General features: G+C 51.9%; 2 protein-coding genes and 1 long non-coding RNA gene across 6 annotated transcripts; 2 read left to right on the forward strand and 1 right to left on the reverse strand.

The window, feature by feature from the left end:
- Nucleotides 1-13,283, reverse strand: LOC308558883. Its single transcript, XR_013999064.1, has 3 exons — nucleotides 13,194-13,283; nucleotides 6,388-6,478; nucleotides 1-187 (listed from the first exon to the last, which is right to left on the reverse strand). It is a non-coding gene; the product is annotated as an uncharacterized lncRNA (long non-coding RNA).
- On the forward strand, nucleotides 4,293-8,786 carry AIF1 (allograft inflammatory factor 1). Of its 2 annotated transcripts, XM_081140873.1 has the most exons (7): nucleotides 4,293-4,351; nucleotides 5,849-5,915; nucleotides 7,328-7,389; nucleotides 7,472-7,538; nucleotides 7,874-7,915; nucleotides 8,109-8,271; nucleotides 8,603-8,786. In XM_081140873.1, the coding sequence occupies exons 5-7, from the start codon at nucleotides 7,882-7,884 to the stop codon at nucleotides 8,685-8,687; spliced, it is 282 nt and encodes a 93-aa protein (XP_080996999.1). In that variant the 5' UTR covers nucleotides 4,293-4,351; nucleotides 5,849-5,915; nucleotides 7,328-7,389; nucleotides 7,472-7,538; nucleotides 7,874-7,881; the 3' UTR covers nucleotides 8,688-8,786. The 2 variants fall into 2 exon arrangements, with proteins under 2 accessions (XP_080996999.1, XP_080996998.1); XM_081140872.1 differs by lacking the exons at nucleotides 4,293-4,351; nucleotides 5,849-5,915 and adding an exon at nucleotides 7,060-7,151.
- On the forward strand, nucleotides 12,790-27,911 carry PRRC2A (proline rich coiled-coil 2A). 3 transcript variants are annotated; one of them, XM_081140868.1, is made up of 31 exons: nucleotides 12,790-12,951; nucleotides 14,706-14,880; nucleotides 15,384-15,561; nucleotides 15,915-16,014; nucleotides 16,105-16,177; nucleotides 16,501-16,644; nucleotides 16,787-16,938; nucleotides 17,126-17,205; nucleotides 17,343-17,485; nucleotides 17,788-17,878; nucleotides 17,995-18,211; nucleotides 18,612-19,086; nucleotides 19,490-19,680; nucleotides 19,930-20,215; nucleotides 20,910-21,120; nucleotides 21,322-23,169; nucleotides 23,495-23,769; nucleotides 23,965-24,095; nucleotides 24,316-24,445; nucleotides 24,537-24,622; nucleotides 24,821-25,054; nucleotides 25,252-25,392; nucleotides 25,512-25,583; nucleotides 25,673-25,846; nucleotides 26,033-26,115; nucleotides 26,301-26,508; nucleotides 26,598-26,699; nucleotides 26,831-27,037; nucleotides 27,150-27,244; nucleotides 27,348-27,438; nucleotides 27,565-27,911. In XM_081140868.1, exons 2-31 carry the CDS (start codon nucleotides 14,769-14,771, stop codon nucleotides 27,703-27,705), a joined length of 6,471 nt encoding a protein of 2,156 aa, XP_080996994.1. In that variant the 5' UTR covers nucleotides 12,790-12,951; nucleotides 14,706-14,768; the 3' UTR covers nucleotides 27,706-27,911. The 3 variants fall into 3 exon arrangements, with proteins under 3 accessions (XP_080996994.1, XP_080996995.1, XP_080996996.1); XM_081140869.1 differs by having other exon boundaries at nucleotides 26,601-26,699; XM_081140870.1 differs by having other exon boundaries at nucleotides 27,519-27,675.
- Nucleotides 27,912-27,984: the final 73 nt, after the last annotated feature.

Genomic DNA, 27,984 nt, shown 5'->3' on the forward strand with positions numbered 1-27,984 from the left:
TGAGCCCAGCCAGCATAGCTCAGTGGTTGAGCATCGACCTATCATTCAAGAGATCCCAGTTCGACTTCCAGTCAGGGCACATGCCCAGGTTTCGGTCTCCATCCCCAGCAAGGGCATGCAGGAGGCAGCTGATCGATGACTCATCATTGATGTTTCTATCTCCCTCTCTCCTTCTCCCTTCTTCTCTCTGAAATCAATAAAAACATACTTTTTTTAAAAAAGAGGAGAGGCAATGAATAGAAAAGCTATGAAGTGGATGTACATGTACACACATCTCTGGTCTAACTTCTCTAACCTCCAGCTGTGGGCTAACTAGAGTGTGATCAGGACCAGTAAACTCCCAACACAGCTCAGAGCAGGTGAAGCCGTGACAACCCAGAAAGGACTCTGGAATCCCTGCACAGGTGACCCCCCTCACCTGGTGTTTCCTCCTCTAAGTGTTGGCAGGGGTGAGACGTAAGCGACTTCCCTGGCCAAGTCCTTATGATTAATGGCTCCAGTTTATACCTTCAACTTCTGACCACAACTTCCCCCTTGAAGGTCATAGCATTGGACCCTATCACCTTTGTTCCTTCCTTGTCATTGTCCAGCTTCCCTCACATTCAGCAAGAGCCAGCCTCTGACTCTCCAGTTTCCTCTCTATTTCAACCTCTGTCATCTCTCTGGAAGACTTAACATCCATGTAGAAGGTATTTTAAATGCTGAGTATATTATATACAGCAACATGCAGAGATATTAAACGTACAGTTTGATGACCTCTGGCAAATATATATCAACAACACTGCAACTGAGATCTCGATCATTCCCATTACCCCAGAGTTCTTCCCATGCCCGTTTTTGATCAATCCCTCTCCCTTCCCAGAAGCAAACACTGACTTATACCCCTATAGATTAGCTAACTTGTTTTTAAACCTGATGTAAGTGGAATCCTATGGTTTGCACTCTTGTATCTGGCTTCTTTCATTCTGCATAATGTCTGTGACATTCGTCTATGTTGCTGCATGTATCAGTAGCTTGTTCCTTTACTGCTGAGTGGTATCTGATTATACTAGTTTGTTTATATGTGCATTCATTATGTACAATTGGGCTGTTTCTTATTTTTTGCTATTATGAATAAATCTCCTATGAACATTCTTGTATACATCTTGCAAATGACTTTTCTCTTTTTTTAATCCTCATCCGAGGATATTTTTTCCGTTGCTTTTCAGAGAGTGGAAGAGAGAGAGAGAAACATTAATGTGAGAGACACATCGATCGGTCACCTCCCGTGCTCGCCTGGACTGGGGCCAGGGATCAGGCCTACAACCCAGGTGGTTGCCCTTGACTAGAATCGAACCTGGGACCCTTCAGTCCCCAGGCGACACTCTAACCACTGAGCCAAACTGGCCAGGGTGCAAATGACTTTTCAATACTCGATTTCACAGTTGCTTCACCTTGTCCGCTCCAACCATCACCTTGACCCTACATGATCTCGTCCCCGCAGAAGCTGTTCCACTTTGGAATCTTTCCTCCTCTTTCACAGGAACATAAAGGCCATCAGGCCTGAGTTCCTCCAGACTCCTGTACCCGACACAGGTCCCTTCACACCATTTTCTTACTGGAACACTTTGGGGTTGTTTCTCTCACTTTCAATCAACAAATTTTGAGCATCTACCATGGGCTTACCTAGGTAATTCTGTCAGAGCCACAGGGTTAACTAATGCTTCCCCAATGTCCATCTCAGCTACACCTTCATCCCAGGCCTTTTTTGGGGGGGGAGGTGTAATCCTCACTTGAGGATATTTTTTCCATTGATTTTTAGAGAGAGGAGGAGGGAGGAAGGGAGAGAAGGAGGGGGAGAGAGAGAAAGAGAGAGAAATGTCAGTGCGAGAGAGACACATTGATTGGCTGCCTCCTGAATGCACCCTTGACCAGGAATGGAACCCATGGTCCGAAGCTCTAGCCATTGCGCCACACGGACCAGGGCACTGCCTCTTTCTTGGGGTCTGAGTCCAGAATATCTAACTGCCCTCTAGACATCTCCTGAGTGTCACGCAGGCATCCAGGATCACCAGTGTCTGCTGCGAGGGCCCGCCTCCCCGCTCAGGCTCGGCGACTGAAACAACCCGTCCGGTCGCTTAAGGCAGAACCCTGAGGGTCCCCTTATTCTGCCTTCTCCCTAAACGCCCCGTCCTGGCCCCAGGTGCGGTCCATCCTGCCTCCGAAACCTCTTGAGCATCCATCCCTGCCTCTGAAATCTCGCTGCTAGTTAAGGCCTTTGTCATCTCAGGGTGCAACCAGTACAACCGCTTCTCTGGCGGACAGTGTGGTTTCTTCTGTCTCTCATTCCACACGTCCCTGCCCGGCATCGAGGCCCACCCGCCCCCGCCACACGCTCCCACGCAGTGCCTTCCACGTGCCAGACGCCCTAGCTCTACCGCCCCTTACATCTCTTCCCCTTGCCTCTCTCCTTAGCTCTCAGACCTCTGGCCCCTACTCTTTTGTCTCACCATCTTTATTCATATTACTTGTTTCTTCTCTCTCCCCACACCCCACATCTCTACACCCCCCTCTACACACACACACACACACACACACACACACACACACACTTCTGCTTATTCACTGATTCTCTCATTCAACAGATGTTCAGTGAGCACCTTCCAGGTGGCAGACACCCTCTCCCTCTCCCCTTCTCTCTTCCCTGATCTCCCTCCACTTCTCTTTCTGCCTCCCGTCTTTCTCCAGGGTTCCTTCCCCATCTCTCACCCTCTTTCGCCCCCATTTCTCTCTGGGTGGGAGGAGGGGCCAAGGCTGGCAAGGCACTCATCTCTTCCCTCCTCCCTCCAGGCCGATCACCCCTCCACTGAGAAGCCTTCCCTGACTGCCGGCTGGCTAGGCTCACTCCCACGTGTCCTCAGATTCCCTGTGCAAGGGTGCTTTAAAATTTTAATTTACAATATTAGAAGAAGATTTTTAACCCACATTTCTCAGAAACTCATAAATCAAACTGGCAAATAATTACTAAAAACTGAAGAATAAAATGAGACAATCAGTGAGCTTGCTCTAACGGAAACATGTGGAATCCTGAAAAAGTAGAAAATACACATGCTTTTCAGGTCCACACAGATAGGCATTTGGAGAAAGAATCAAAATTATACAGAACACAATTGCTGACCAAAACCTATGACAATTTAAGAGTAATAACAAAGAATATTTAGTATATCTTTAGAAATTTTAAAAATGTATCTGTAATGTATTTTTAAACTTTAAAACCCTGCTTCTACCCTGGCCATGTGGCTCAGTTGGTTGAATGTCATCCCATGCACCCAAAAGTTGCCTGTTGGATTCCTGGTCAGGGCACGTGCCCAGGCCCAGGGCTCCATCTCTGGTAGGGGGTATGCAGGAGAGCTAATTATTTCGCTCTCATGTCAATGTTTCTTTCTCTTCCTCTCCCTTCCTCTCTCTCTAAAAATCAATTAAAAAATATTTTTTTAAAACCTACTTCTAAGTAATTCAAATGTTACAAGAAAATATTATAATAGAATTTAAAATATTTTTAATTGACAGTGAAAACTGTCTAAACTGTCGGAGCCAATCATGTTTCAACTCTCTCTCTCCCCCTCTCCCTTCCTCTCTCTGAAATCAATAAAGATATATTTAAAAAATTAAAATTAAAAAAAAAATAAAATACAGGAGAGTTGAAGTTAGATATTAATATAAAGACACCTGCTCTGGCTGGAGTGGCTCAGTGGTTGGAGCATCAGCCTGCACACCGAAGGGTTTGCAAGTTTTATTCCTGATCAAGGGCAGATACCTGGGTTGCAGGTTCAATTCTCAGCCCCTGGTTGGGTGTGTGGGAGAGGAACCCAGTTTCTCTCTCCCCCTTCTGTCTGTCTCTCTCTTTCTCCCCCTAACCCCCTCCTTTACACTCTCTTTGAAAATCAATGGAAAAAATACCCTCAGGTGAGGATTTAAATAATTAATTAATTAATTAAAACAGTGCAAACAATGTCATTGCTTGGCTTAAATAAAACTTGAAACTATGAAGTGCTCTTTGACAAGGCAAGACATGTAATGTTGGGTGTGAGAAAAGGAGGAACATTTTTCCTTTTCAAGTTCACAGACCACCTGAAATCTATTCCCTGGGCCACTGACACCTGGAAGAAGCTAGTCCTGTAGAGCATGTGGCCTGGAGAGGAGCACTGCCCAGAGGTGGAGGTCTCGGACAGCCTGACATGACCTTGTGGGAAGGTACCAGAGGAATGAATACCCTCAACCTGATGTCCTTCCTCCTGCTGTTTTCCTGCCAGGCTCCCCATCAACCAAAACCAGCTAGAAGCCGGAGGTGCCCTTGATATGGTCTGCACAGGTTAGTCTTCTGGGCAGAGAGCAGACAAGCAGGGGGAAAATGGAGGGACAAATAGAAGACATCCAGGGCACACACAGGGACAAGCTTTTTGGCTGGTGCACTCTTCCTGTAGGCACACCCTGTGCGGTTCCCCTGGAGAGCACAGCATCCAACACAGGCCCTTGGCAACCATGCCAGTCCCACAAGGAACTCTAATCTCACCGGGTCCCAGCATTCTCTCCCTGACTGCTTGGCTGGACACTAACAACCCTGGCCTCAGTGGCTCCTCTTTTTTCCTGCCTCCCAGGCTGACCAGCCCCACCATCCACTGACCCTATGCTGACGCCTGCAGCCAGGGTTCAGCAGCCTCGCAGTCTCGGGAGCTACTCTGCTGTTCTAGGGCAGTGGCTCTTCAACTTGGGTATCAGAATCACCTGAAGCACCTGTTAGAAGAGCTGTTGTTAGGCCCCAACCCCAGGGTTTCCAATGCAGTGGGTCCGGGCTGGGCCCAACCATGTGCATTTCTAACATGCTTCTGTGTGGTGCTGGTGGCAGGACCACTCACTGAGAACCCCTGCTCTAAGGAGATAGTCATCCTCCCTCATTTCCAACTTCCCACTGGATTCCTCGCTGTAGCCCACACGGCACCCTGGCAGCTCTCTGCCCTGAGGCCCCACCTTCCTTCAGCCCTAACCGCTGTGCCCAGCCCTCTCTGTGATCTGAGTTTGGGGGAGAGGTGTCTTCTTGCATGTATGCTCTTCACAGGTTTTCTCCGATCTGTGTTTAGCCTGAGTGTCATTCTCCACCCACTTGCCTTGCTAGATACTCTTTACTCTTCCCATGGTCAGATCACCTGTCACTTTAGCCCAGGGCATTTTTCTGAGTATCTAAGCTACCTCACCATGGTAGTCTGCCAAGCTATCATGGATGGAAAGACCTCTCTGAGAGGCAATCACACCCTAAATAGAAGCCAGAGTTTTCCCAATGGCCCTATGCTATCTGGCCTCATCTCCTGTCTCTGTTTCTCCTCACGTACTTGGGTAACCTGGCTCCAGCTACACTGGCCTCCCTGCTGCTTCACAAATACTCAGGATATCCAAACATGCTGTCACCTCAGGACCTTTGCACTTCCTGTTCCCTCTACCTAAAATGCTCTTCTCCCGTCTATCCACATGGCTTATTCCCTCACCTCCTTGAAACCTTTGCTCAAATATTACTTTTTCAGTGAAGTCTCCCCGACTACCCTATTTAAAACTGCAGTGCAGGGGAAGGGGGCTGGGGAGGAGGAGGAGGGTAAAAGGAGTCAAATACATAGTGACAGAGACTAGACTTTGGGTGGTGAGCACACAATGTTGTATTATAAATTGTCCGTCTGAAATCAATGTTACCCCAGTACATTTAATTTAAAACCCTGCAGTTGACCACAGCACTTCCTATCTCTCTTCTTTACCTTTTCTCCATGGGTCCCACTGCCTTTAATATACGTGTTCATTTTGATTGTCTCTCTTACCCAATTAGTCTGTCCCTGAGGACAAGACTTTACATTTGTTTGGTCCACTGGGCTTAGAAGCTGACCTGGCATATAGTAAGTATTCAATAAATACTTGTGAATGAATGGATGAGTAAATAAATGAATCCTCCCCATCAGGCAATGAGACCATTGGGAGTGCAGGGTTGCAGCTTTCTTTCCAAGGAGAGAGGCAGCTGCAATAAAGGCAAGTGAAGAGTCAAAGTGCCCTCCAGCATCTCCCCCACCTGCCTGGGTCAGGGAGAGAGAGGGAAGTGAAAAGTGAGAACTCCCAGCAGCAGAAGGGGAACAGGTTGAGGGAAAAGAAGGGAAGGTGTCTCCATCAGTGCTGGGCAGGGGGATGGAGTCTAGGTAGGGAGTTTGGATAAAAGGGTCTCAGTGAGGGGGATACACTGGCCCCTGGCCCCTAGCAGTGACCAGCCAAACAGCAGCAAGGGAGATGAAGGGTTTGCCTGGGGGGGGGGCATTTATCAGGGCTACTCACCCTCTGTTGAACCTAGTGACCAGCACCCCCACCACACACACAAACCTAATGTCAGCTCGCCCCTGGCTCGAGCTGGCTCGCTCGACACCACTTTCAGTTCCTCCAAAGAATCTACTTCAGTTCTCCAATTTCTGAGCTAAAGAATTCAAAAGGGATAAGATGAGGGGGTTACATTGTACATCCTAAAGCAAACAAATTTAAATGTCGTGGTAGACATTTCCGTATTTCCAAGTGCCTCTCTGGAGCTGCTGAGCTGGGAATGAAGTTTCTCTCCCTTTCCAGACCCTGCACCCATCTTGTCACCCTCCCGGCCTTCAGATTCCTCTTCCACAGCACAGAAAAATCCAGTCAGCTCTTCCTGGGTTCCCTGTCCCAACCTGCGTGCCCAGACTCATGAAACCAGAGGAGATGCAAGGCCTTAGAGTTACCTGAACCTCCAGACCTGTTCAAAGACCACTTGTTCCTGAGAATAAATGCCCCGGGGTCTTCCTGCCCTTCCCCACAACTCCAGTGGCTTATCAAGATACTTTCACGCACACACAGGGCTCTCCTTAAGAGGAATTTGAGAGAATGTCATTTTCTCATCTCCAACCTACACTCAACTCCCCCTTCCTCCTGGGGTGCCAGCATCAGCAGAATCTGATGGGGAAGTGAGGCCTGTACATAGAGGAAATGAAGGGAAAGCGGAACTTTGGGAGGGAGGCCTCCCAGGAGGCTGTGGGAGGGGAGAGCTGTCAGACTAGAGATAGCCAGCTCATCTGTCTCCACCAGCACCTGCTGAGCCATGAGCCAAGCCCGGGATTTACAGGGTAGGAAAGGTGGAATAGGCAAAAGCCTCAAAGTGAGCAGGAGCTGACAGACGTGGGCCAGGGGCTAGGAGGGCAGTTAGCTGGCCTAAGAAGGCAGAACCGTGATGGCCCTGGGCTGGTGTGGGGGGTGAGGAGAGGGATGGGGTAGGGATACGTTAATCTTTCTGCCCTCTCAGGAGGAAAGGCCTTTGGGCTACTGAAGGCCCAGCAGGAAGAGAGACTGGATGAAATCAACAAGGTAAAAAGAAGACCTGAAGGGGCAGGGCCTGGAGAAGGGGCCCTACACAGAGGGCCCACCATGGCTCTGGCTTTCCCCACAGCAATTCCTGGATGATCCCAAATACAGCAGTGATGAAGAGCTGGCCTCCAAACTGGAAGCCTTCAAGAGTGAGGGGAAAATTGTAGGGGTGGATGGGAGGGGAGAGGGGGAGGATTTCCCCTCAAACAGTGGGGAGAGCAGAGACACAGTCTACTTCTGTGGTGGGAAGAAGGAAGGCTGCCCCTACTGCCTCCCTGGTTGCAGTCCGCTTCCCCGGTCAGCCCGTCAGTGCAGGGTACCCTAACCGAGCCCTTCAACCCCAATCCCTACTTCCTCTGCCTGCCCACCTCCTCCTCCCACGCCTCCCATACCTGGCATTCCGCAGCAACCCCTTTCTCAGTTCTCTGCCCTGCCTCTGACCCTTCCAGCCAGAGCTTACCCTCTGCTTTCTCCTCTCACCCAGAGAAATACATGGAGTTTGACCTGAATGGAAATGGAGATATCGGTGAGAAAAGGGTGACTGGGGGGAGTGTGCGGACCTAGGGAAAAAAGGTCTCTCTTACAGCACTCCATTAGTGATGGCTTGGGAAAGAGCCCAGCTGCCAGGGTAAGAGGGAGGGAATGGGGGTGTGGAGGTACAGGAGGGAGAAAGAGAGAGAGAGAGGTCTCTTCTTCTCACCCCCATCCTTTATCTCCAGATATCATGTCCTTGAAGCGAATGCTGGAGAAACTTGGGGTACCCAAGACCCACCTGGAGCTAAAGAAATTAATCAAAGAGGTGTCCAGTGGTCCTGGGGAGACTTTCAATTACTCTGACTTTCTCAGGATGATGTTGGGCAAGAGATCTGCCATCCTAAAAATGTGAGGGAATTGCTGTGGGGGGGAAGCCAGAGCCAGGGTAGGCCCTCCAGGTCCAGTTCCAGGCTCCCCTATACTTACCTGTTTTCTCCCCACCCCAACTCCAGTCCCTAGGCTCACCTTCTATACATTACTCAGCATCCATTTCTTCCATCCTTGGAGGAGCCCTTCCAAGCCTATCCCCATCCATGGTTCTGGTCCCCACAGTCCCCCAGTATTTCCATCCCTTCACCCTCAAAACCCCCATCTTCTTCTGGACTGTCATAGCAGCCTAAGATTTATTGTCTTGAGAGAACTGTTCCCTGATCCCTGTGTCTCTTCCCATCTCAACCAGGATCCTGATGTACGAGCAGAAAGCAAGGGAACAGGAGAAGCCAACAGGTCCTCCAGCCAAGAAAGCCATCTCTGAGTTGCCCTGATTTGTGATGTGATTGAAGAGGCTTCTAATGACCCCAACACAAAAAATTGTAAGCCAGAGTCAAACTAAAATAAATTCTCCTCCTTCTCTAGATTAAGTCAGCTTGGTCTCTGGGAGATTTTTTTCCTGGGTTTGGAAAGAAGTGAAGCATCTTTGAGGGGAGGGCGGTGAGGATTTGCCAAAATGAGCACTGTGTCTACTACAGCAGATGGTTTTTTGTGTTTTGTTTTGTTTAATCCTCACCAGAGGATATGTTCAATGATTTTTTTTACAGAGAGAGAGAGAGAGATCGATGTGACAGGCAAACATCAGATCAGTTGCCTCTCCTACCCACCCTGGCTGGGGATCCAACCCGCAACCTTTTGGTGCACAGGATGACACTCAACCGAGCCATCTGGCCAGGGCTACAGCAGATAGTTTCGTACGCAAGGGACATTCCAGATGTATAAGATAGCCTTGACCTCAAGGAAGTTGGGGGGATGAAAAGACATGTACAGACAAAAAAAAAAAGAAAGAAAGAAAAGAAAAATCACCCAGGGCCATGGTGAAGAGCAAGGATTATCCTGAATCAACATTCTCCATCACTATAAGCTTTATGACCTTAACAAATCACTCAGTCTCTCTGAGTCTTTCACCTGGAAATAAGGAAAATATGATCCACCCTGCAGTGCCTGACATATCATAAGCCCACAACAATGTTTAAATTTGAATAGATGGATGGATGAGCAGGTGGGTGGATGGATGGATGGATGGATGGATGGATGGATGGATGGATGGACAAATGGATGGATGAAAGAACTGGTATAACTGAATGAAGTAAAGGATTCACAACACTATAAAGACTGACAATTTAAGTGTTCAATGAGTCTTTGAGGTCCTTTTAGGGACAAGCTATAAAACTGAGGCTATAATAAAGGGAAAAGGGGCTTAACTTAGGAGGATACTGAGGGCAGATGCTAGGGATACAGGATCCCTGGATGGCAGAAAGGGTTAAACAGCCAACCCTAAGGAAGGCAGAAGCCAAAAAGCTCAGTGAGACTATTCCTAGACCTTTCCTCCAAGGGATCCAGATGAGTTCATTAGCAACCCTCAGTCACTAGCCACTATTTCAGATTTCTGGACTCCCTAGAGGATCCCATTCCTTAGGATGCCAGCTTGTTTCATGTACTGAGGACAGACTGGGTCACTGAGGTCATCCATGTTGGCCCTTCCCAGTGATAAAGCCAGGCTGGCATGCTAAAGTATTCTGCAGTTCCCTAGCCAGTTTGGCTCAGTGGTTAGAGAGTCAACCCATGGACTTAAGGGTTCCAGGCTCAATCCTCAGTTGCAGGCTGGATCCCCAGCCCCAGTTGGGGTATGTGCGGGAGGCAACTAATCCATGTGTCTGTCTCACATTGATGTTTCTTTCTTTCTCTCTCGCTCTCGCTCTCTCTCTTCTACTCTCTGAAAAGCAGTGGAAATAATATCCTCAAGTGAGGATGAAAAAAAAAAAAGAATGCTGCAGTGACTGGATAGCACTTCAGATAAGGATGAGATCACTGAATTGAATAAATATCTGAATGTAACAAAATCAATAGCTAATTTCTATTGAGCACCTACTATATACTGGAATCCATTCTAAACGCTTTCTGTGTATTAATTCATTTAATCTTCATAACAACTCTGGTGCCACTAAAAAAAGAAAAGATCTGGGGATCTTAAGTAATTTGTTTATTCAGGATAAATAAATTGGGTTATATAGACTACTGTTATACAATGGGCTATTATATGACAATGAGAATGAACAAACTATAACTATATGCAACAATGTGGATGAAATTCATTAATTTTTTGAGCAGAAGATAAAAGACACAAAAGAACCCTTGCTGTACAATTCCATTTGTATAAAGTACAAAAACAGGTAAAACTAATATATGTTGTTAGAAGTCAGGATAGTAGTGAGCCTTGGGGAAGGCTCAGAAGAGACCAATAGGGCAGAGGGAAAAGGAGAAGAACCCCAAAGGGAGGCATGCCTGGTATAGGTAAAGAGAGTAATAAAATCAGAGACATAAAAGGGGGCCAGTTCATCTAGAATCTCCTAATTCATTGGAAAAACTTTGGATTTTATTCTGAGAGAGAGAGGTATCGCTGGGCTTTGAGCAAAGGAGTCCTTTGAAGCCTCCTTTGAAAAAAGGCTGCAGTGTAGAGAATACAATAGACTGGAAGAGCAGGTGTAGACTCAGAAAGACCAGTTAGGAGGCTGTTGCTGTAACCCAGGTGAGAGATAAGGATGGTTCAGATCAAGGTAAAAGAAGTGGAAGGGAAGAGGTTGGATTCTGAATATTTTCTCAAGATGGGATCTCCTGTCTGATTGAAAGTGAGGAGATAAACGGAATTGATGAGGATTCTAAGGTTTTTTACTTTACTAGAATTTTTAAATTGCCATCAGCCGAGATGGTGAAGGCTGTGAATAGAGCAGGTTTTGAGGGGCTGAAGATCAAATGCTCGGGTTTGGACATACTGAATTTGAAATGATCTATTAGATACCCAAGAGGAGATGTCAGGTACATAGTTGTGTGTACAAGTCTGGGGTTTGAAAGCAAGGTCTCTGATGAAGATATACATTGGGTGGTCATCAGCACATAAATGCTATTTCAAACCATAAGACTGATGTCTTTGACACACCCAGTTTGGGTAGAGGGTAGAGGTGAATACTTGACTGGAGTGGGTTTAAGAAAGAATGAGAGGAGAGAAGTTGGAGATGAGTTTGAAGGGCTCTTCCAAGAAAATTTGCTGTTGTAGCTGACCAGGGAGAAGGGACAAGAGAATCATTCGGGAAGTTTGAGAACTGAAGTCATCTCAGCTGTCTTAATGAGCCTCAGGACAGTATTCTTATCTGATTCTTGCTAATTTCTCTACTCTCATTTTCCATACTGGCAGTCCCTTAATTTAGCCACATCAGCTTAGGCACAGGTCCCCAAACCCATGCCTCCACTCATCAGTTCACTGGGCCTGAGATGTGCACCCTCTTCTCAAACCTGGCTAAATCCTATTTCTTCGTATCTCTTAGTAAGAGTCACATTTTTCTAAAAGCATTTCAGAACCTCCCCAGGCACAGTCTGATTTTATTCCCCTACTTCTATAATATTCTGTGCATATCTCCAGCACCTTCAAAACATAGTTGTTGAATGATTTGCTGAGCGGGTAGTAGGTCTGATTGGAGCACTGTATTAAACAGGACAGCAAAAGGATACAAAGGAGGGAAAAGTACCGAATTTTATAGACTGAAAAACATTGTGAAGAAAATGCAAATTACCAACAATATCAGATATACAACTACCTTCTTTAAAATTACACGTCCGTCTTGTCATTAAATGTCCATCTTGTCATTGGTTGCAAATATTTTGATGAATAGGTCATTCCTAGCCTATCTTTGTTCAAATGACTTGCATATATTATGCAAATAGTAGAACTGCTCAAAGATTCCCCAAGCGGCGCCAGGCCTGGAATACACTCCCCCGAACCCTTCGATTGGCTTGTCTACCCACCTCATTTGCATGACGTGATTTAATAAATGAAGGCCCCGCCCCCCTGGTGCTTTCACCTCTCGCGGAAGGACGCGTGAGTTGAGACTACCCCGGTTACGTATGCTCCGCCCTCCGGCAGCTAATCCCTTCCGCCGAGTCCTCCCGCTTCGTCTCCTCGGCTGAAAGCACCAGGAACCCTACATCGTTTCCTTCCACTCTCGGCGTCCCTACGTCTCTCCGCTCCCATCTTTCCACGAACGCACGACGCACGCCCCGCCCCTTTCTCCCCCACCCCGAGCAAATTCGGAGCCCCAACTGCCCGGCCGACGGGCGCCACATTCCCGCCCCATCTACACGTATCAACGGCCGACCCAGGGGCCCGCCTCTTCAGCCAATCGGCGTCCAAGCGCCTGTAAGCCCCTCCTTTTTATGCAAATAACCTATGCCTGCTCCTCACGCCCTTTTTTTTTAAAAATAGGAACAGCCCTGGAAGTAAAGAGGGATAGGGTAGAGAGCGCTCCGCCCTTTATGCAAATAAAGAGGCGTGTCTAGACGCGAAGGGAGGCGGGAGTGGGGGGGCGCTCCCGGGGGCGGCGGTTGCCCGGATGGGCCGTTAGTCGGAGCCCTGCCGCGGAGGGAGCGAGGGAGACGGGAGGAGCCGAACCCGGCGCCATCCGCCGCCATCCGCCCCCGCCCCACCGCCATCCCACCCCGGGGAGCCCCTGGGCCCCGGTCCCGGATCCCCGCGCACCCGGCCAGGTGAGTCTGGGCAAGCCGAGTGCTTACGCCCTTTTCCAGCGCGGGAGCGGTGGTGGCGGTAGCAGTGGCGGTGGTGGCGGGCCGGGGCGGGGGGGTGGGGAGGACAAGCTGCCATTAGCCGCCGCCATTTTGTCCTCCTACAGCCGGGGCCTGCCTTGCCCCTCCCCCTCCGATACCACCTCTTTGGGACCAGCACCTCCAGCCCCTCGCTCAGAGTCTGTAACCTGCCCCTACCCACCCACCTTCATGACTTAATGGGGCGGCCCACTCTCCTGGACCGGTAACTCCCGACCCTCCGCTGTGCTGCTGACATCTCGCCCCTCTCCGTGGGCCCCTTCGCGGCCGCCGCTCTGGGGTGGGCCGCGCCCGACAGTCTTCTGGGAGGGCGAGCCTCCTTCCCACTCAGCGCAAGGGCCCCTTCTTGACGCCCCTTTTTGCGTCGAGTCACTCCCACTCTCGAACCCTGCCTTTTTCCCGCATATTTGCGCTCTGCGTTCCTCCATCTCCCCTCCTCTTTTCATTTTTCCTATTATCGCTCCTCTAGTACCCAGACACCTCTTTTCTTCCTGGTCTCTTGACACTACCCCCTTAACTTTGCTCTGCACCCTTTTTCTACCATTTCTGCTTACGTGTGTTATTTTCCACCTGCTTTCATCTTCATGCTTTTGTTAGTCTTAGTTTCTTCGAGACTCTTCTATCCCCTTTTCCTTCCTATATTTTTTCAGTTGGCCTCTTTAAACACCTACAGAGCAGCCCCCATCATCTCATCTAACTTGCTTAAGGCTCTCCCCAGTTTTAGTTTTCATCCTGATCCTGTCTGGACTTCCCACCACCTCCCTCTTTCCTTTACACCGCCTTCCCTTATAAATGAATGCCTGGTCCCTCTCAAAGCGACTGACCATGCAGAGCTTGGCCTGCTTGGGGAACAGGGTATTAGGAGGAGAAACTGCTGTTGGACTTTCTTACGGAGGGTAGGAAAATGAAGTTGGCTTTGGCCTTGGCCTCATGGTTACAGGGTGCTTTTGAAGTGACTCCATAATGCTTTGTTTTTCTCTGGTCTACTTAGGGTGAGCCAGACCCTGCCAACACTGCACCTGCAGACAAGATTTTTTTCCCCAAGAGCTGGGGTGAGGGCAGGTGTCAAAAATGATGGGGTTTTCTAAATACTTGGGGTTCTGTACTTTGGGAGTGTGTCAAACCCCAATTCCATGAGGAATTCTCTGGCACCAGCCCCCAGTCTGACTGAGCAAGCTCATAAAATCCTTAAACTCCTGGCAAACCTTCCTGCAAACCTCCCCCAGATGGGAGTGAGGTGCTGGGAATGGAACCTGGGGCACAGTTAGGGTGTCTAATAAGTCAGGATCTAAAGCTCTGTTCCTTGCATGATGGAGCTGTATGCCTCTTTCTGGTTTTCTCTGGGGCTTGGACTGGCCCTGTTTTGTTGTGGGTCTTTGAAATGATTTTGGTGAAGAGATTATTACTGGTGGGGATAATGAAGAGGTTGCTACCCTTTATAGACTGGCACAGAAGGGAGATTGTTTATACTAGGAAGATACTAGATTTTTATTTGGATTTCCTTGGCAGGAGATGTCTGGGTGAGAGGGAACATGGTATTTGGGGACTGGAGAGTTTGAATAGGCTGAAGGAAAAGATACCAGAGGCTCCTAATGAGAGTGGAAGGCATCGTCTAAGTTTCTATTGCAATCTGTAAAGGGAGCAGAAAATGAAACACTTGGTTGGTGTTTGGCCCACAGGCTCCGGCACGTTTTGGGGGAGGTGCCTGTAGGACCCAACGTACTCAATGAGCTTCCAGCGCAATGTCCGATCGCTCGGGGCCGACTGCCAAGGGGAAGGATGGAAAGAAGTATTCCTCGCTCAACCTGTTTGATACGTATAAGGGCAAGTCCTTAGAGATCCAGAAACCCACTGGTGAGGGTCCTGCAAAGACACTCCTAATTTATGGAGGCTGGGCATGAATGGGGCATGCATTTAGAGCTCTGAAGGGAAGTGACTACAGTACAATTTATCAACAAAAGTAGAGGAACACTAGAGACTCCCCAACTTTATCTTGGATTCCATAGAGGACATTGGGCTTTGCGTAAACAACAATTACCCTCCTACAAAGGCGTGTCTGTGGTTCCCTGTCTTTGGACACGTAAGAATTGGAGGCAAAGAAATGTGGACTTGGAGAAGTCTGGAGCCAGCTTGTTCCCTGCAGGCTCAAGATCAACCATCCCACATAGAAAGCCTAGGATATAATGCCTCAGCCTTCCCGATAGGACTTCAGAGATTGCTAAGGGCAAAGGAAGGGATGGTTTGTAAGAGAAGTTTGGTAGTAAGACATGGAGGAGGTCTTAAGTGGTACCTAGAGTAGGATACCATCAGGTCTCCCATGTAAGGCATTCTTCACCCTCTCTCCACCTTTTCTCCAGTTGCCCCTCGCCATGGCCTGCAGAGTCTTGGGAAAGTTGCCATTGCTCGGCGTATGCCACCCCCAGCCAACCTTCCAAGCCTGAAAGCCGAGAACAAAGGCAATGACCCCAACGTCTCACTAGTGCCGAAAGACGGAACAGGATGGGCAAGCAAACAGGACCAGTCCGACCCCAAGAGGTAGAGAGAGACTTGGGGGACCTAGAGTGATAAGTATTTTTACACTGAACTTCAGATTGAATTGGGCTCGGTCTAGCTCAGCCACATAGCCAGAGTCAAAGAGGGAAGCCCCTTTCCTACCTATTCCAGGACTCCTGTTAGATGACGAAGGAATGGTACCTTTAGCTTTCTGTCAGAGTGAAACTGTGAAGAAACGGATGACAGCTTATGCAGGGTGACATGGTTATAGTATTTTGTCCTAATATTTGTAACTAGTAGCAAATAGGCCTGGGTTCAAATCCTACCCTCCTCCAGTTGAAGAGGTAGGGGAGGCATCTTAGGCTCTGGATAACCTTCCCATCCTTCCATCCCAGTTCCGATGCCTCAACCGCTCAGCCGCCGGAATCGCAGCCACTGCCGGCTTCACAGACGCCTGCCTCGAACCAGCCGAAACGACCCCCAGCAGCCCCCGAGGTATCTGAAAAACAATGTCATTGAAGGAGTAGAAACAAAGTGGTTTGTAGCTCCCCACCTACACCACCGTGTATTATCTTTGCTTCCTAGAACACGCCTTCAGTTCCAAGCGGGGTAAAGTCCTGGGCACAAACCAGCGTCACCCATGGAGCACATGGAGATGGTAAGTGCGGGCTGTTTGGAGAGCTTGCTCTGGGCACAGTGGTAGGCCAGAGCCCTGCACTGTACCTTCAGTGAAGTGTCCTCGGTCCTCTTTGGCTAAATTTGAGGGTCCTTGTTCAGTTTCATGGGGCACATGAGCAAGTTTACCTCAGTCTTATATGATGGGTAAGGAGGATATCCCAGAACTAACAGTGTTTCTTGGGGAATGAGCACTGAATGCATAGGGGGTGGGTTTGATCTGGTACCTATCAGAACCTTCCCCTTTCGTGGTGCATCCTCAGTAAATGTACTTCTGTCTCCTGCTTTGCTCCCCAACCCGAACAGGTGGAAGGGCATCAAGCCTACTGTCACGATTCTCTCGAGAGGAATTTCCGACCCTGCAGGCGGCTGGCGACCAGGACAAGGCTGCCAAGGAAAGGGAGTCTGCCGAACAGTTGTCTGGGCCCGGACCAAGCCTCCGCCCACAAAGTGAGTGGCTGCCATTTGGGAGGAAGGGTATGGGTGGGGAGGGGCTTACCTTTTGGCTGGAGTGTTACCTTATTCCATCTCAGAGCTAAGTGCTCCTCATCATTTTCAGCTCTGTTCACTCTCTGCCCTTTCCAAAATACAGATTCTACAACTTGGAGGGACGGAGGTGGGCGTGGCCCTGATGAGCTGGAGGGCCTAGACTCCAAACTTCATCACGGCCATGATCCCCGGGGGGGACTGCAGCCTTCCGGCCCACCCCAGTTCCCTCCCTACCGAGGAATGATGCCGCCCTTCGTGAGTTTGGATATCTTGTTTTGGGGTGGTTGCACTGGAAGCTAGAGAGTTAGAAATTAGGACTTAGTCTTTGGAGGGGACAGCTAGAAAGCAGGGGCCTATGACATAGAGTGAGAAAGATAGGTTTAGGGAACTGGCATGCTCTTCGACCATCCCTCTGAGCAGCTGCTGTTGGGCCTTTTTGCAGATGTATCCCCCATATCTCCCATTCCCTCCGCCCTATGGACCCCAGGGGCCTTACCGATACCCTACCCCTGATGGGCCCAGGTGAGTAATGCCAGGTCTGGGTTTGTGATTGGGGATGAGGGGCCCCTGTTGGTGGAGGGACGGTTTTATTGCCAGGAGGCTCTGTCTCGTGTGGTTATACACCATGTTGCCTTTCCCATTTGCTTTTTCATACACAGCCGGTTTCCCCGCGTGGTAGGCCCCCGGGGCTCAGGGCCACCAATGCGCCTTATAGAGCCTATGGGTCGGCCTTCCATTCTTAAAGAGGATAATCTCAAAGAATTTGACCAGTTGGACCAGGAGAATGACGATGGTTGGGCAGGTAAGTGAATATTAAGGAGACAAGCATTTTGGTCTTGTGAGATCTGGTAAGGGGAAAATGGGGGGTTATGTGGGAGAGAGCAGGCGTTGATGCGGAGGGGAGATGTATGTAGGAGAGCCCAGTCCTGGTAACGAACTGCAAGGACTGAGAACTACAAGATTCCAGTGGATTCAGACTTTAAAGGGGGGGGCTGGCATTGGTGGTGCATTCCATCGTGTAGTTCTAGACCACCTCCCGTGTCCCAGAGGGTCCCTGCAGTTGGAAAGCAGAGTGGTTGGGTTACTGCTCTTTGCCTTCCTCAGGGGCCCACGAGGAGGTGGACTACACTGAAAAGCTCAAGTTCAGTGACGAGGAGGACGGACGAGACTCCGATGAAGAGGGAGCTGAGGGCCAGTGAGTTAGGGCCTCCTGGGGAGGGAAGAGGCGGGGCTCAGTTTCTCTCATGCCAGTACACCCTTAAAAGAGCTGGGTTGCAGCCGATTTTAAAACCACTGTTGGTGTGCTCACAGCAAGGAGCCCCAGGCAGCTGCTGGTGAAGAACGGACCCCTGAAGCCGATGGCAGAAAGGGCAACTGCACGGGCAGCGAACCGCCTCCTCCCAAGACGGCCTGGGCAGAGACCTCTCGGCCTCCAGAGACAGAGTCAGGGCCTCCTGCCCCAAAGCCTCCCCCTCCCCCACCTCACCGGGGCCCCGCTGGCAACTGGGGCCCCCCTGGCGACTACCCAGTGAGTGTCTATAATGAGGGTTTGAGGGGGTCAGTTGTGGCTGATCGTTAGCTGCGTGATTGAAGGAGCAGTAATAGAGGAAGCTGGAAGGCGGGTCGAAAATGGGCTGTAGGAAGTGTAGAGCTTTGGAGAATCTGACAAGATTTGGAGCACCCGTGGTGTTAGGGGAATGTGAGTGAAATTGGGGTCCTAGGGAGTAAGAACAAGGAGGTCTGTGTTTGGACCTTGGAAGGGAAAGGAAACAGATTAGGATGATGAGTTTTTTCCTCCCCAGAGAGGCCATCAACCCAAGGCCTGGTTCTTGCACCCACAGCTAGAGACAGTTGGTCAGTTTACAAAAGAGATCATAAGAAACATAACGACTGACACCTCTGGCCCCGCTGGGTCTGCCCATTGACAGGATCGTGGGGGCCCACCCTGCAAGCCCCCGGCACCTGAAGACGAGGATGAGGCCTGGCGGCAGCGGCGAAAGCAGTCTTCATCTGAGATTTCCCTGGCCGTGGAGCGGGCCCGGCGACGACGGGAAGAGGAAGAACGCCGCATGCAGGAGGAGCGTCGGGCAGCCTGTGCAGAGAAGCTCAAGCGACTTGATGAGAAGTTTGGGGCACCTGACAAGCGGCTCAAAGCAGAGCCTGCTGCCCCACCTGCTGCTGCTCCTGCCCCAGCACCACCACCTGCTGTCCCCAAAGAACTCCCCACACCTCCAGCTCCTTCACCAGCACCAGCCCCAACACCAGAAAAAGAACTGGAAGAGCCAGCACAGGCTCCTCCTGCCCAGTCCACCCCCACTCCAGGTGTGGCTCCATCTCCCATCCTGGTGAGTGGTGGTGGCAGTACCAGTAGCACCAGCAGTGGCAGCTTCGAAGCCAGCCCAGGTATGGAGATGGGGATAGGTGCTACCAGGTGGCAGATCTCTTCTCTGCTTGGGTCAAAGCTGTGTGTAGGAAGGTTGAGGGGACATGAAATAGAAGGCAGTTGTTGGGACTGTCTGTGTGAAGGGGAGGTTTTGCTACCTGAATTCCTTAATATAGTGACCTAAAACCACTTTCCATAGCCTCGTGGAGCAAGACTCTGAAGTGTGATTTTGTTGGTTTCATAGGACGCTAATTGCACCACACCATTGGCTCTTGAGAGGCCATGAAATATTTCATGTGTTTTAAGTGGGAAGGCCATATTTTTAGAGAGGGAGCTAGAGGGGAGAGCTGAAATTGTGTGAGTGTTCATGGAGTGTCTATGGTGGGATAGTCCACTCTGATTGTTGTCTTTTCATCAATGCAGTGGAACCTCAACTGCCCTCAAAAGAGTGTCCTGAACCACCAGAAGAGGTTCCTTATCCTGCCACACCCCCAGCCCCAAAGGTGGAACCTAAGGGTGATGGGGTTGGTCCCACCCGGCAGCCCCCCAGCCAGGGCTTGGGCTACCCCAAATATCAGAAGTCATTACCTCCTCGCTTCCAGCGGCAGCAGCAGGTGAGATCAAGTTACTTCCTCTCTTAAGGGATTCCTCTCTTAAGAACTTTGATCCCCGCTGGATGATGATTTGCTGCTTTGCCTAGCTCCAATGTTTACAGTACTCCATTGGTTCCCTTCTGGGACCCTCTACCAGTTCTGTGTCCATGTGGTCCAGATATATGTCACATTTGTGTGTTGACTTGTTTTTATGTCAGTTCCTTTTCTGTCTGGAGGTGGCAGCCTTGATGCCTCTCTTGTCCTTCCCAGGAGCAGCTCTTGAAGCAGCAGCAGCAGTGGCAGCAGCATCAACAGGGCTCCACCCCACCTACCCCAGTACCCCCATCACCACCTCAGCCTGTAACCATGGGGGCTGTTCCAGCTCCACAGGCTCCGCCTCCCAAGGCCCTGTACCCTGGTGCTCTGGGCCGGCCCCCACCCATGCCCCCAATGAACTTTGATCCCCGCTGGATGATGATTCCTCCTTATGTGGATCCCCGGCTCCTCCAGGGCCGACCCCCTCTGGACTTCTACCCTCCTGGTGTGCATCCCTCTGGTAAGAGGCCTTCAGTCCTAGGACGAGGGTACCTGCATCTTGCTGTGGGATAAAGGGCCACCAGTGAAGGGGGCGGGGCATGGGCCTAGCACTGCTGTGGAAGCTCTTTGTGACAAGGATGGGCTTAGGAAAGAAAGAAACCGTGGTGGTCTTGTTTTTTGTTTGTGTTTTTTTTTTTATGTAGAGCATTACATTATTTTTAAAAATCAGGTTTGTGTCCTTTTTTCTTTCTTTGGTTGTTTTTTGTTTTTGTTTTTTCATTATTAAATGTATGGGGTGACAATCGTCAGTATGTACATAGAGGTTTCAGGTATGGGTTTCTATGTTGCAAGGTATGTATATTGCTCTGTGTGCCCACCACCCAAAGTCATATCTTCTCCCGTCACCATATATTAAGACCCCCTTCACCCCCCACCCCCTTCCCTCTGGCAGCCACCACACTGCTGTTCGTGTCCATGAGTTTCAGTTTATATCCAATGGTCTTTTTTTGGCCAGGATTTACTTGGGGGGATTGATTGATTTACAGTGAAGCTGAGTGGGTGACCCTGTTTCAGGAGAGCTGGCCAGGCCCAGACTTACTGGGAGTAAGAGGTACAGGAGCTGGCTTTGACTTGACTGACGGGAGGATTAGACTGGGGAGATCCTTTTGGAGCCAGAGAGCCTGTCACATGAGAATGGGTTATCGTTTCCTCAGGCCTAGTTCCCCGGGAGCGCTCAGACAGTGGAGGCTCAAGCTCAGAGCCATTCGAGCGCCATGCAGGACCCCTCTTACGGGATCGGGGCACCCCACCAGTGGATCCAAAGTTGGCCTGGGTAGGAGATGTCTTCACCACCACATCCACCGACCCTCGCCCGCTTACTTCACCATTGCGACAGGCTGCCGATGAGGACGACAAGGGGATGAGGTGAGTGAGAGGGAAATGGGTGAGTTCCTAGTGACAGGATCTAGGCTAGGAGAACAGGTGCTGTGGGTTATTGGTGAAGTGGTAGGGATAAACGTGAAAGGAGTGTCTGGGTTGTAATAAAATGCTCTTGTTTCCTCACCTAGTTTCAGTTTTACTCATCCTAAGATGTTCATTTCCATTCTTTTCTATCTTCCTCTTCAGGAGCGAGACACCTCCAGTACCTCCCCCACCACCCTATCTGGCCAGTTATCCTGGCTTTCCTGAGAATGGAGCCCCTGGGCCCCCCATCCCTCGCTTCCCTCTGGAGGAGCCAACTGCCCCAGGACCCCGTCCACTCCCCTGGCCCCCAGGCAGTGACGAGGCTGCCAAGATACAAGCTTCACCGCCCAAGAAGGAGGCCCCCAAGGAGGAAATTCCACAGCTAACAGGGCCAGAAGCCAACCGAAAGCCCACCCGTGGAGTTGGAGGCCAAGGCCCCCCACCAGCCCGCAGAGAGAGCCGCACTGAGACCCGCTGGGGCCCTCGCCCAGGCAGCAGTCGGCGTGGAGTCCCTCCAGAGGAGCCAGGGGCCCCTCCCCGCCGGGCTGGGCCTATAAAGAAACCCCCACCACCGACAAAAGTCGAAGAACTGCCTCCCAAGCCCCTGGAACAGGGGGATGAAACCCTCAAGGTCACAAAGCCAGACCCACTCAAGACAGCAAAGGGGAAGGTGGGGGGCCCCAAGGAGACTCTACCCAGTGGGAACCTTTCCCCCGCTCCGAGGCTTCGGAGGGACTATTCCTATGAAAGAGTGGGTCCTACTTGCCGGGGTCGGGGCAGAGGCGAGTATTTTGCCAGAGGGAGAGGTTTCCGGGGGACTTATGGAGGAAGAGGGCGGGGAGCCCGAAGCCGAGAGTTCCGCAGTTACCGAGAGTTTCGTGGAGATGATGGGCGTACCGGTGGGGCAGGGGGACCCAATCACCCTCCTACTCCCCGAGGTCGCACTGCCAGCGAGACAAGAAGTGAGGGCTCTGAGTACGAAGAAATCCCCAAGCGACGCCGGCAACGGGGCTCAGAAACGGGCAGCGAGACCCATGAGAGTGATCTGGCCCCCTCAGACAAGGAGGCCCCCCCACCCAAGGAAGGTGTACTCACCCAGGTCCCTCTTGCTCCCCCACCATCAGGAGCTCCTCCTTCACCAGCCCCAGCCCGTTTTTCTGCCCGAGGTGGGCGAGTCTTCACACCTAGAGGCGTGCCATCACGCAGGGGCCGAGGGGGAGGGCGGCCCCCTCCATCCATTTGCCCAGGCTGGAACCCTCCAGCCAAGTCTCTGGCCCCCAAGAAGCCTCCAGCTGGTCCTTTGCCAAGTAAGGAGCCTTTGAAAGAGAAGCTGATCCCAGGGCCTCTGTCCCCGATGGCCCGCGGAGGCAGCAGCACAGGCAGCAACCTGGGTATGGGTGTGGAAGATGGGGAGCGGCCCCGAAGGAGGCGACATGGGAGGGCTCAGCAGCAGGACAAACCACCTCGTTTTCGAAGGCTGAAACAGGAGCGGGAGAGTGCTGCTAGAGGGGCCGAGGGCAAGCTCTCTTCTCCAGCCCTTCCAGCCTCCACCCCGGGACCAGAGGAGACCCTCACAGCAGCAGCCGTGCCTCCCCCTCCTCGCCGAGCAGCTGCCAAGTCTCCTGATCTGTCAAACCAGAACTCAGACCAGGCCAACGAGGAGTGGGAGACTGCGTCAGAGAGCAGCGACTTTGCCAGTGAGCGCAGAGGGGACAAGGAGGCTCCCCCACCAGCACTGCTGACACCCAAAATTGTGGGAACTCCTGGGGGTGGGGGCAGTGGAGCTGGACCAGGCATTTCAACCATGTCCCGTGGAGACCTGAGCCAGAGAGCCAAGGATCTGAGCAAGCGGAGCTTCTCAAGTCAGCGACCAGGCATGGAGAGGCAGAACCGGCGCCCAGGCCCCAGCAGCAAGGCTGGCGGTGGTGGAGGCGGTGGAGGGGGTCCTGGAGGGAGGACCGGCCCAGGGCGAGGGGACAAGAGGAGCTGGCCCTCTCCCAAGAACCGAAGGTGGGTAGGGACAGGCTAAATTTGTTTTTAAGCTTAAGTTGGGGGAGGGGAGAAGACCTGAGGGGAAGGTGAGGTTGGGTGCAGTGGAGTTTGGAGACCTGAGGACTGTTGGACAGGCATTAGGATATCCATGTCTGCGAAAGGCACTGGGAAGCAGTCGGGGCACACCGACCTAGGCCCCATTCTTGTCCTCTCTATGCCTGTGCACAGAGTTCCTTAGAGGTGCTTGCAAACACGTCTGCACAGGGAAGTGCAGAGGTTGAAAGATTTTTGTAGGGAAAGGGTAATGATTTGGGGAATACTGGAGCTGATCTGTTTTCTTCAGCCGTCCTCCGGAGGAGCGTCCTGCGGGGCTTCCTCTGCCTCCCCCACCCCCTAGCAGTTCTGCTGTCTTCCGCCTGGACCAAGTGATCCACAGCAACCCTGCTGGCATCCAACAGGCTCTGGCCCAGCTCAGCAGCCGCCAGGGGAGTGCAGCTGCACCAGGGGGACACCCAAGGCCCAAGCCTGGGCCTCCCCAAACCCCTCAAGGCCCCTCCCCTCGGCCCCCAACCCGCTATGACCCTCAGAGGGCCAACAGCGGCATTGGCATCAGTTCAGGTAAGCCGGAGGGGCTAAGGGTGAGACTGTACATCTCCAGAGGTCAGGTGTTGAAGGGGAAGAGTCTGGCTAGGGGATCGGGTGCTAGTGTGTGCACTGAGCAGGGATAGGAGGATTGGGATCTGGGGTAAGGAGGAAACGCTAGGGTCAGTGATAGAGCAAGGCTGGTGCTGACGGATTTCCCCTTTTCCCCAGACCTCCACTTCGAGGAGCCAGGGCCGATGGTGAGGGGGGTGGGCGGGACTCCCCAGGATTCTGCCGGGGTTAATCCCTTCCCCCTCAAACGGCGGGAGCGGCCTCCCAGAAAACCGGAGCTGCTGCAGGAGGTGAGGGATGGGCTTGAGATGGTGCTTCACTGCTCGCTCCAAGGGCTCTTATGTTTTCTCTATTCTTTCCTGTTGCTGTTTTTGCCCCAAAATTCTCAGTGTTGGTCACTGCATGCCTTCTACGTGTCCCTCGCTACCCCACCCCTCACTCTGCCCCAGTTCCTTACATTCCCTAGTCTCAGCTCATTTGTGTTTTGCCTCCGGCCTTTCTCACCTTTAGGAAGCTTTGCCGCCTTCTCATAGCTCTGGGTTCCTGGGCCCTAAACCCGAGGGCCCAGGCCCTCAGGGAGAGTCCAGAGATGTAGGAACAGAGGCCCTAAGCCCTCACATCTGGAATCGTTTCCATACTGGTGAGTAAAGCTAAGCAGAAGGAAGGACTGTTAGAGCCAGACGGGACTCATGAGTGTCCTCACAGCTTCTGTTCTGTCGGTGCTTTTCCAGCCACTAGTCGAAAGAGTTACGGGCCTGGTCCCATGGAGCCCTGGATGGAACCCCTGAGTCCTTTTGAGGACGTAGCTGGCACAGAGGTGAGTGAGGATGGGAGGAAGTATCTGAGGTGGGATTTTATGGTGCGCTGGCCATGCTTCCCCACCTGTTCCGGGTTGGGTCTGGGGTTGCTCTCTCACGTAGTTGTCTCCTTTCTTCAGTTTGTCTGTTTGTGTACACAGTCAGGTATTGGGGTGCTTTCTACCCTACTTAACTAACTCCTTCTCCGCTCCTCTCAGATGAGTCAGTCTGACAGTGGGGTGGACCTGAGTGGGGATTCTCAGGTATCATCAGGTCCCTGCAGCCAGCGAAGTTCCCCTGATGGAGGACTCAAGGGGGCAGCAGAGGGCCCCCCCAAGCGGCCTGGAGGCCCCTCACCCCTGAATGCTGTTCCTGGTGAGGGTCCACCTGGCTCTGAACCCTCTGAACCTCCTAGGAGACGGCCACTTGCCCCCCCTGATGGGGACAGAAAGGTAAAAAGCCAAGAAAGGGTAAGAGGAGTGTTTCTGGGACTCCAGCTGTAGCCCTACCTTCGTCCTGTCCCGTCCCCCCCCCGTCCCCCCGTCCCCCCGTCCCCCCGTCCCCCCTTATTCTGTGTGTGCTGGGGATTTTCTTATTTGGGCTTCTGTTTCCTTCCCCCATCCACACGTCACTATATACCCCAACCCAGGAGCTGCCCCGGGAGCAGCCTCTGCCCCCTGGTCCCATTGGCACAGAACGATTGCAACGTACAGACCGAGGCCCAGAGCCTGGCTCCCTGCGGCCATCCCATCGACCTGGGCCCCCAGTCCAGTTTGGCACCAGTGACAAGGTCTGCATGGGCTAGATCTGGGTTTCTTGGGTTGGGTGGAGAGAAGGGAAGGACTGGAGGTGGGACATGGAGGACACATCCAAATCTTGGGACATTCTTCCCTTGCTTCATGATCACAGGACTCAGACTTGCGCCTAGTGGTAGGAGACGGTTTAAAAGCAGAGAAGGAGCTACCGGCATCAGTCACTGAGGTAGGTGGGGGAGGGAGAGTTGGGTGGAAAGGTCTCAGGTTTCTGGAGATGGTTCAGAGAGCCCTCTTGACAAGTTGTCTTCTTTGCAGGCCATTCCCATATCCCGAGACTGGGAGCTGCTCCCTAGTGCTTCTGCCTCCACTGAGCCGCCACCACAGTCCAAGAACCTGGGTTCCGGGTACTGTGGCCCAGAGCCCAGCTCCTCAGGCCAGCGCTTGTACCCTGAAATCTTCTATGGCAGCCCTGGGCCTCCCAGTTCTCAGGTAGGACCTACTTCCTGTCCCATGACCCCTTTCTGCTGCTGTGCCTTACAATAAAGCCTCTAGTTTGTATAGGTGTGAACATCTTTTGTCATCTCATTTTTTTCCTTCTTTTTACTGTAGCTGGTGGGTGGGTGAGCTTTTCTTGACCAGAGAAACTGGAGTTAGTCCAGCTTTGCTCTTCTGTAGGTCTCAGGGGGAGCCATAGATGCTCAGTTACATGCCAACAATGGAGGCTTCCGCTCTGGGACACCCTCAGTGCACCCTTACAGGTAAGACTAGATGCCTGTGTGTGTCAGAAGGAAATGGAGCCATGTTTCAGGGGAGAGGGAAGGGGAAGACATTTTCTAGGTACCAAGTGCTAGTGGACTAAAGGAGTAGGTTGTGCTCAGACTAAAGGAATAGATGACTCTGGCTCCCTGACACCTTTCCCTGCCTTGCCCCAATGTCTTTCCAGGTCACAGCCCCTGTACCTCCCCCCGGGCCCGGCACCCCCTTCAGCACTGCTCTCTGGCATAGCTGTCAAGGGCCAGTTTCTGGATTTCTCTGCACTGCAAGCAACAGAGCTGGGGAAGTTGCCAGCTGGAGTTCTCTACCCTCCACCTTCCTTCCTCTACTCTCCAGCCTTCTGCCCCAGCCCTCTGCCCGACCCACCTTTGCTTCAGGTAATAGGTGGGCAGGTGCTGGGCTTAGGGAGCTGGTGATGGAGGAGAATGCTTTTGGGGGAGTTGACATACTTCTCCCCATTGCCCAGCAGGTGCGCCAGGATCTTCCATCCCCCTCAGACTTTTATTCGACTCCTCTGCAACCTGGTGGCCAGAGTGGCTACCTCCCCTCAGGGGCCCCTGCCCAGCAGGTACTTTTATCTGCCCTCTTCCCCTTCTGTCTCTTTCTTTGTCCAATCTCTGGCTTTTTTAATTTTACTCTATCTTGAGTTTTCTGACATTTCTTTCTGCCCCCAACACAGACCCGTATTTTTTGTTACAGATGCTTCTACCCATGGTGGACTCACAGCTGCCTATGGTGAACTTTGGCTCCCTGCCACCAGCGCCACCTCCTGCCCCACCCCCCCTTTCTCTGTTGCCTGTGGGTCCTGCTCTGCAGCCTCCCAGTTTGGCTGTGCGGCCCCCACCTGCTCCTCGGGTCCTGCCTTCACCTGCCAGGCCCTTCCCCCCTAGCTTGGGGCGAGCAGAGGTAAGGTACAGGAACTGTAGTGCTAGGCAACTCCAAGAGTTAGGGGTAGGGGTTCATTATCTCAAGATGAACGGGTTGAGAGACAGGAGGCTCATGAATTTTCTTCCTTCAGCTTCACCCAGTAGAGCTAAAGCCGTTCCAGGATTATCGAAAACTGAGCAGCAACCTTGGGGGACCCGGTTCATCACGTACTCCCCCAGCTGGAAGGCAAGAGAAGGGACTGGGGATACAGATTGCCCAGCCCCAAGGCCTTACTTTGGGGGGGCAGGGGCAGGTCTTCAGCTCTCCTTAAACACTCTTCCTCCTCTAGGTCTTTCTCTGGCCTCAGTTCCCGTCTCAAAGCCCCACCCTCCACCTATAGCGGTGTCTTCCGCACCCAGCACATCGACCTTCACCAGCAGGTGAGGGAGAAACCCCCAGGTCCCAAAGTCCAAATTCTCGAGTTACCCCCAAATCTGCCCTTCTATTCCTGACTTCCCAGTATGAATGGAGCCCTACTTCCTCTTCCACATGTACCTGCCCTCCAGGCCTCCCCACCTGACACCCTACGCTGGATGCCGAAGCCTTGGGAGCGGACAGGGCCACCTTCACGAGAAGGGTCTTCCCGACGGGCAGAAGAGCCTGGGTCCCGAGGGGACAAAGAGCCTAGGTTGCCTCCACCCCGCTGAGGGAGTTCCCCTTGCCCCTATCCCCCCCCTCCCCAGGCCTTGTATATAGATTATAAATATATAAGGGGGAAAGGGGTGGGTGGGAGGGGTTGTGGGGCTTGGGCCTCGCTTACCCTCCTCCCTGCTCCCCTGGTCCCCCATCCCTGGGGCCATTTGTTAAAAAAATAATAATAATAAAAGAATTTAAAAAATATTTCCAAAATGATTTCAGGGGTAGGTTGGTTGCTTGCAATCTCTTCTGTCATACATAATACAGTGCCAAGTAATCCGTTGAGTGGG

Source organism: Miniopterus schreibersii (assembly GCF_964146895.1).
Source record: "Miniopterus schreibersii genome assembly, chromosome: 6".
NCBI classification, from domain to species: domain Eukaryota; kingdom Metazoa; phylum Chordata; class Mammalia; order Chiroptera; family Miniopteridae; genus Miniopterus; species Miniopterus schreibersii.

What these genes read in the sequence shown, in the direction of transcription:
- AIF1 (XM_081140872.1), top strand. Translation starts at nt 7,127, where the DNA reads ATGAGCCAAGCCCGGGATTTACAGG. An exon ending in CCAAGCCCGGGATTTACAGG is followed by an intron (nt 7,152 to 7,327) that starts GTAGGAAAGGTG and finishes CTGCCCTCTCAG; the next exon opens with GAGGAAAGGCCTTTGGGCTA. An exon ending in GACTGGATGAAATCAACAAG is followed by an intron (nt 7,390 to 7,471) that starts GTAAAAAGAAGA and finishes CTTTCCCCACAG; the next exon opens with CAATTCCTGGATGATCCCAA.
- PRRC2A (XM_081140868.1), top strand. Translation starts at nt 14,769, where the DNA reads ATGTCCGATCGCTCGGGGCCGACTGCCAAGGGGAAGGATGGAAAGAAG. An exon ending in GAAGAGGGAGCTGAGGGCCA is followed by an intron (nt 17,879 to 17,994) that starts GTGAGTTAGGGC and finishes GTGTGCTCACAG; the next exon opens with CAAGGAGCCCCAGGCAGCTG. An exon ending in TCCTGGTGTGCATCCCTCTG is followed by an intron (nt 20,216 to 20,909) that starts GTAAGAGGCCTT and finishes TCGTTTCCTCAG; the next exon opens with GCCTAGTTCCCCGGGAGCGC.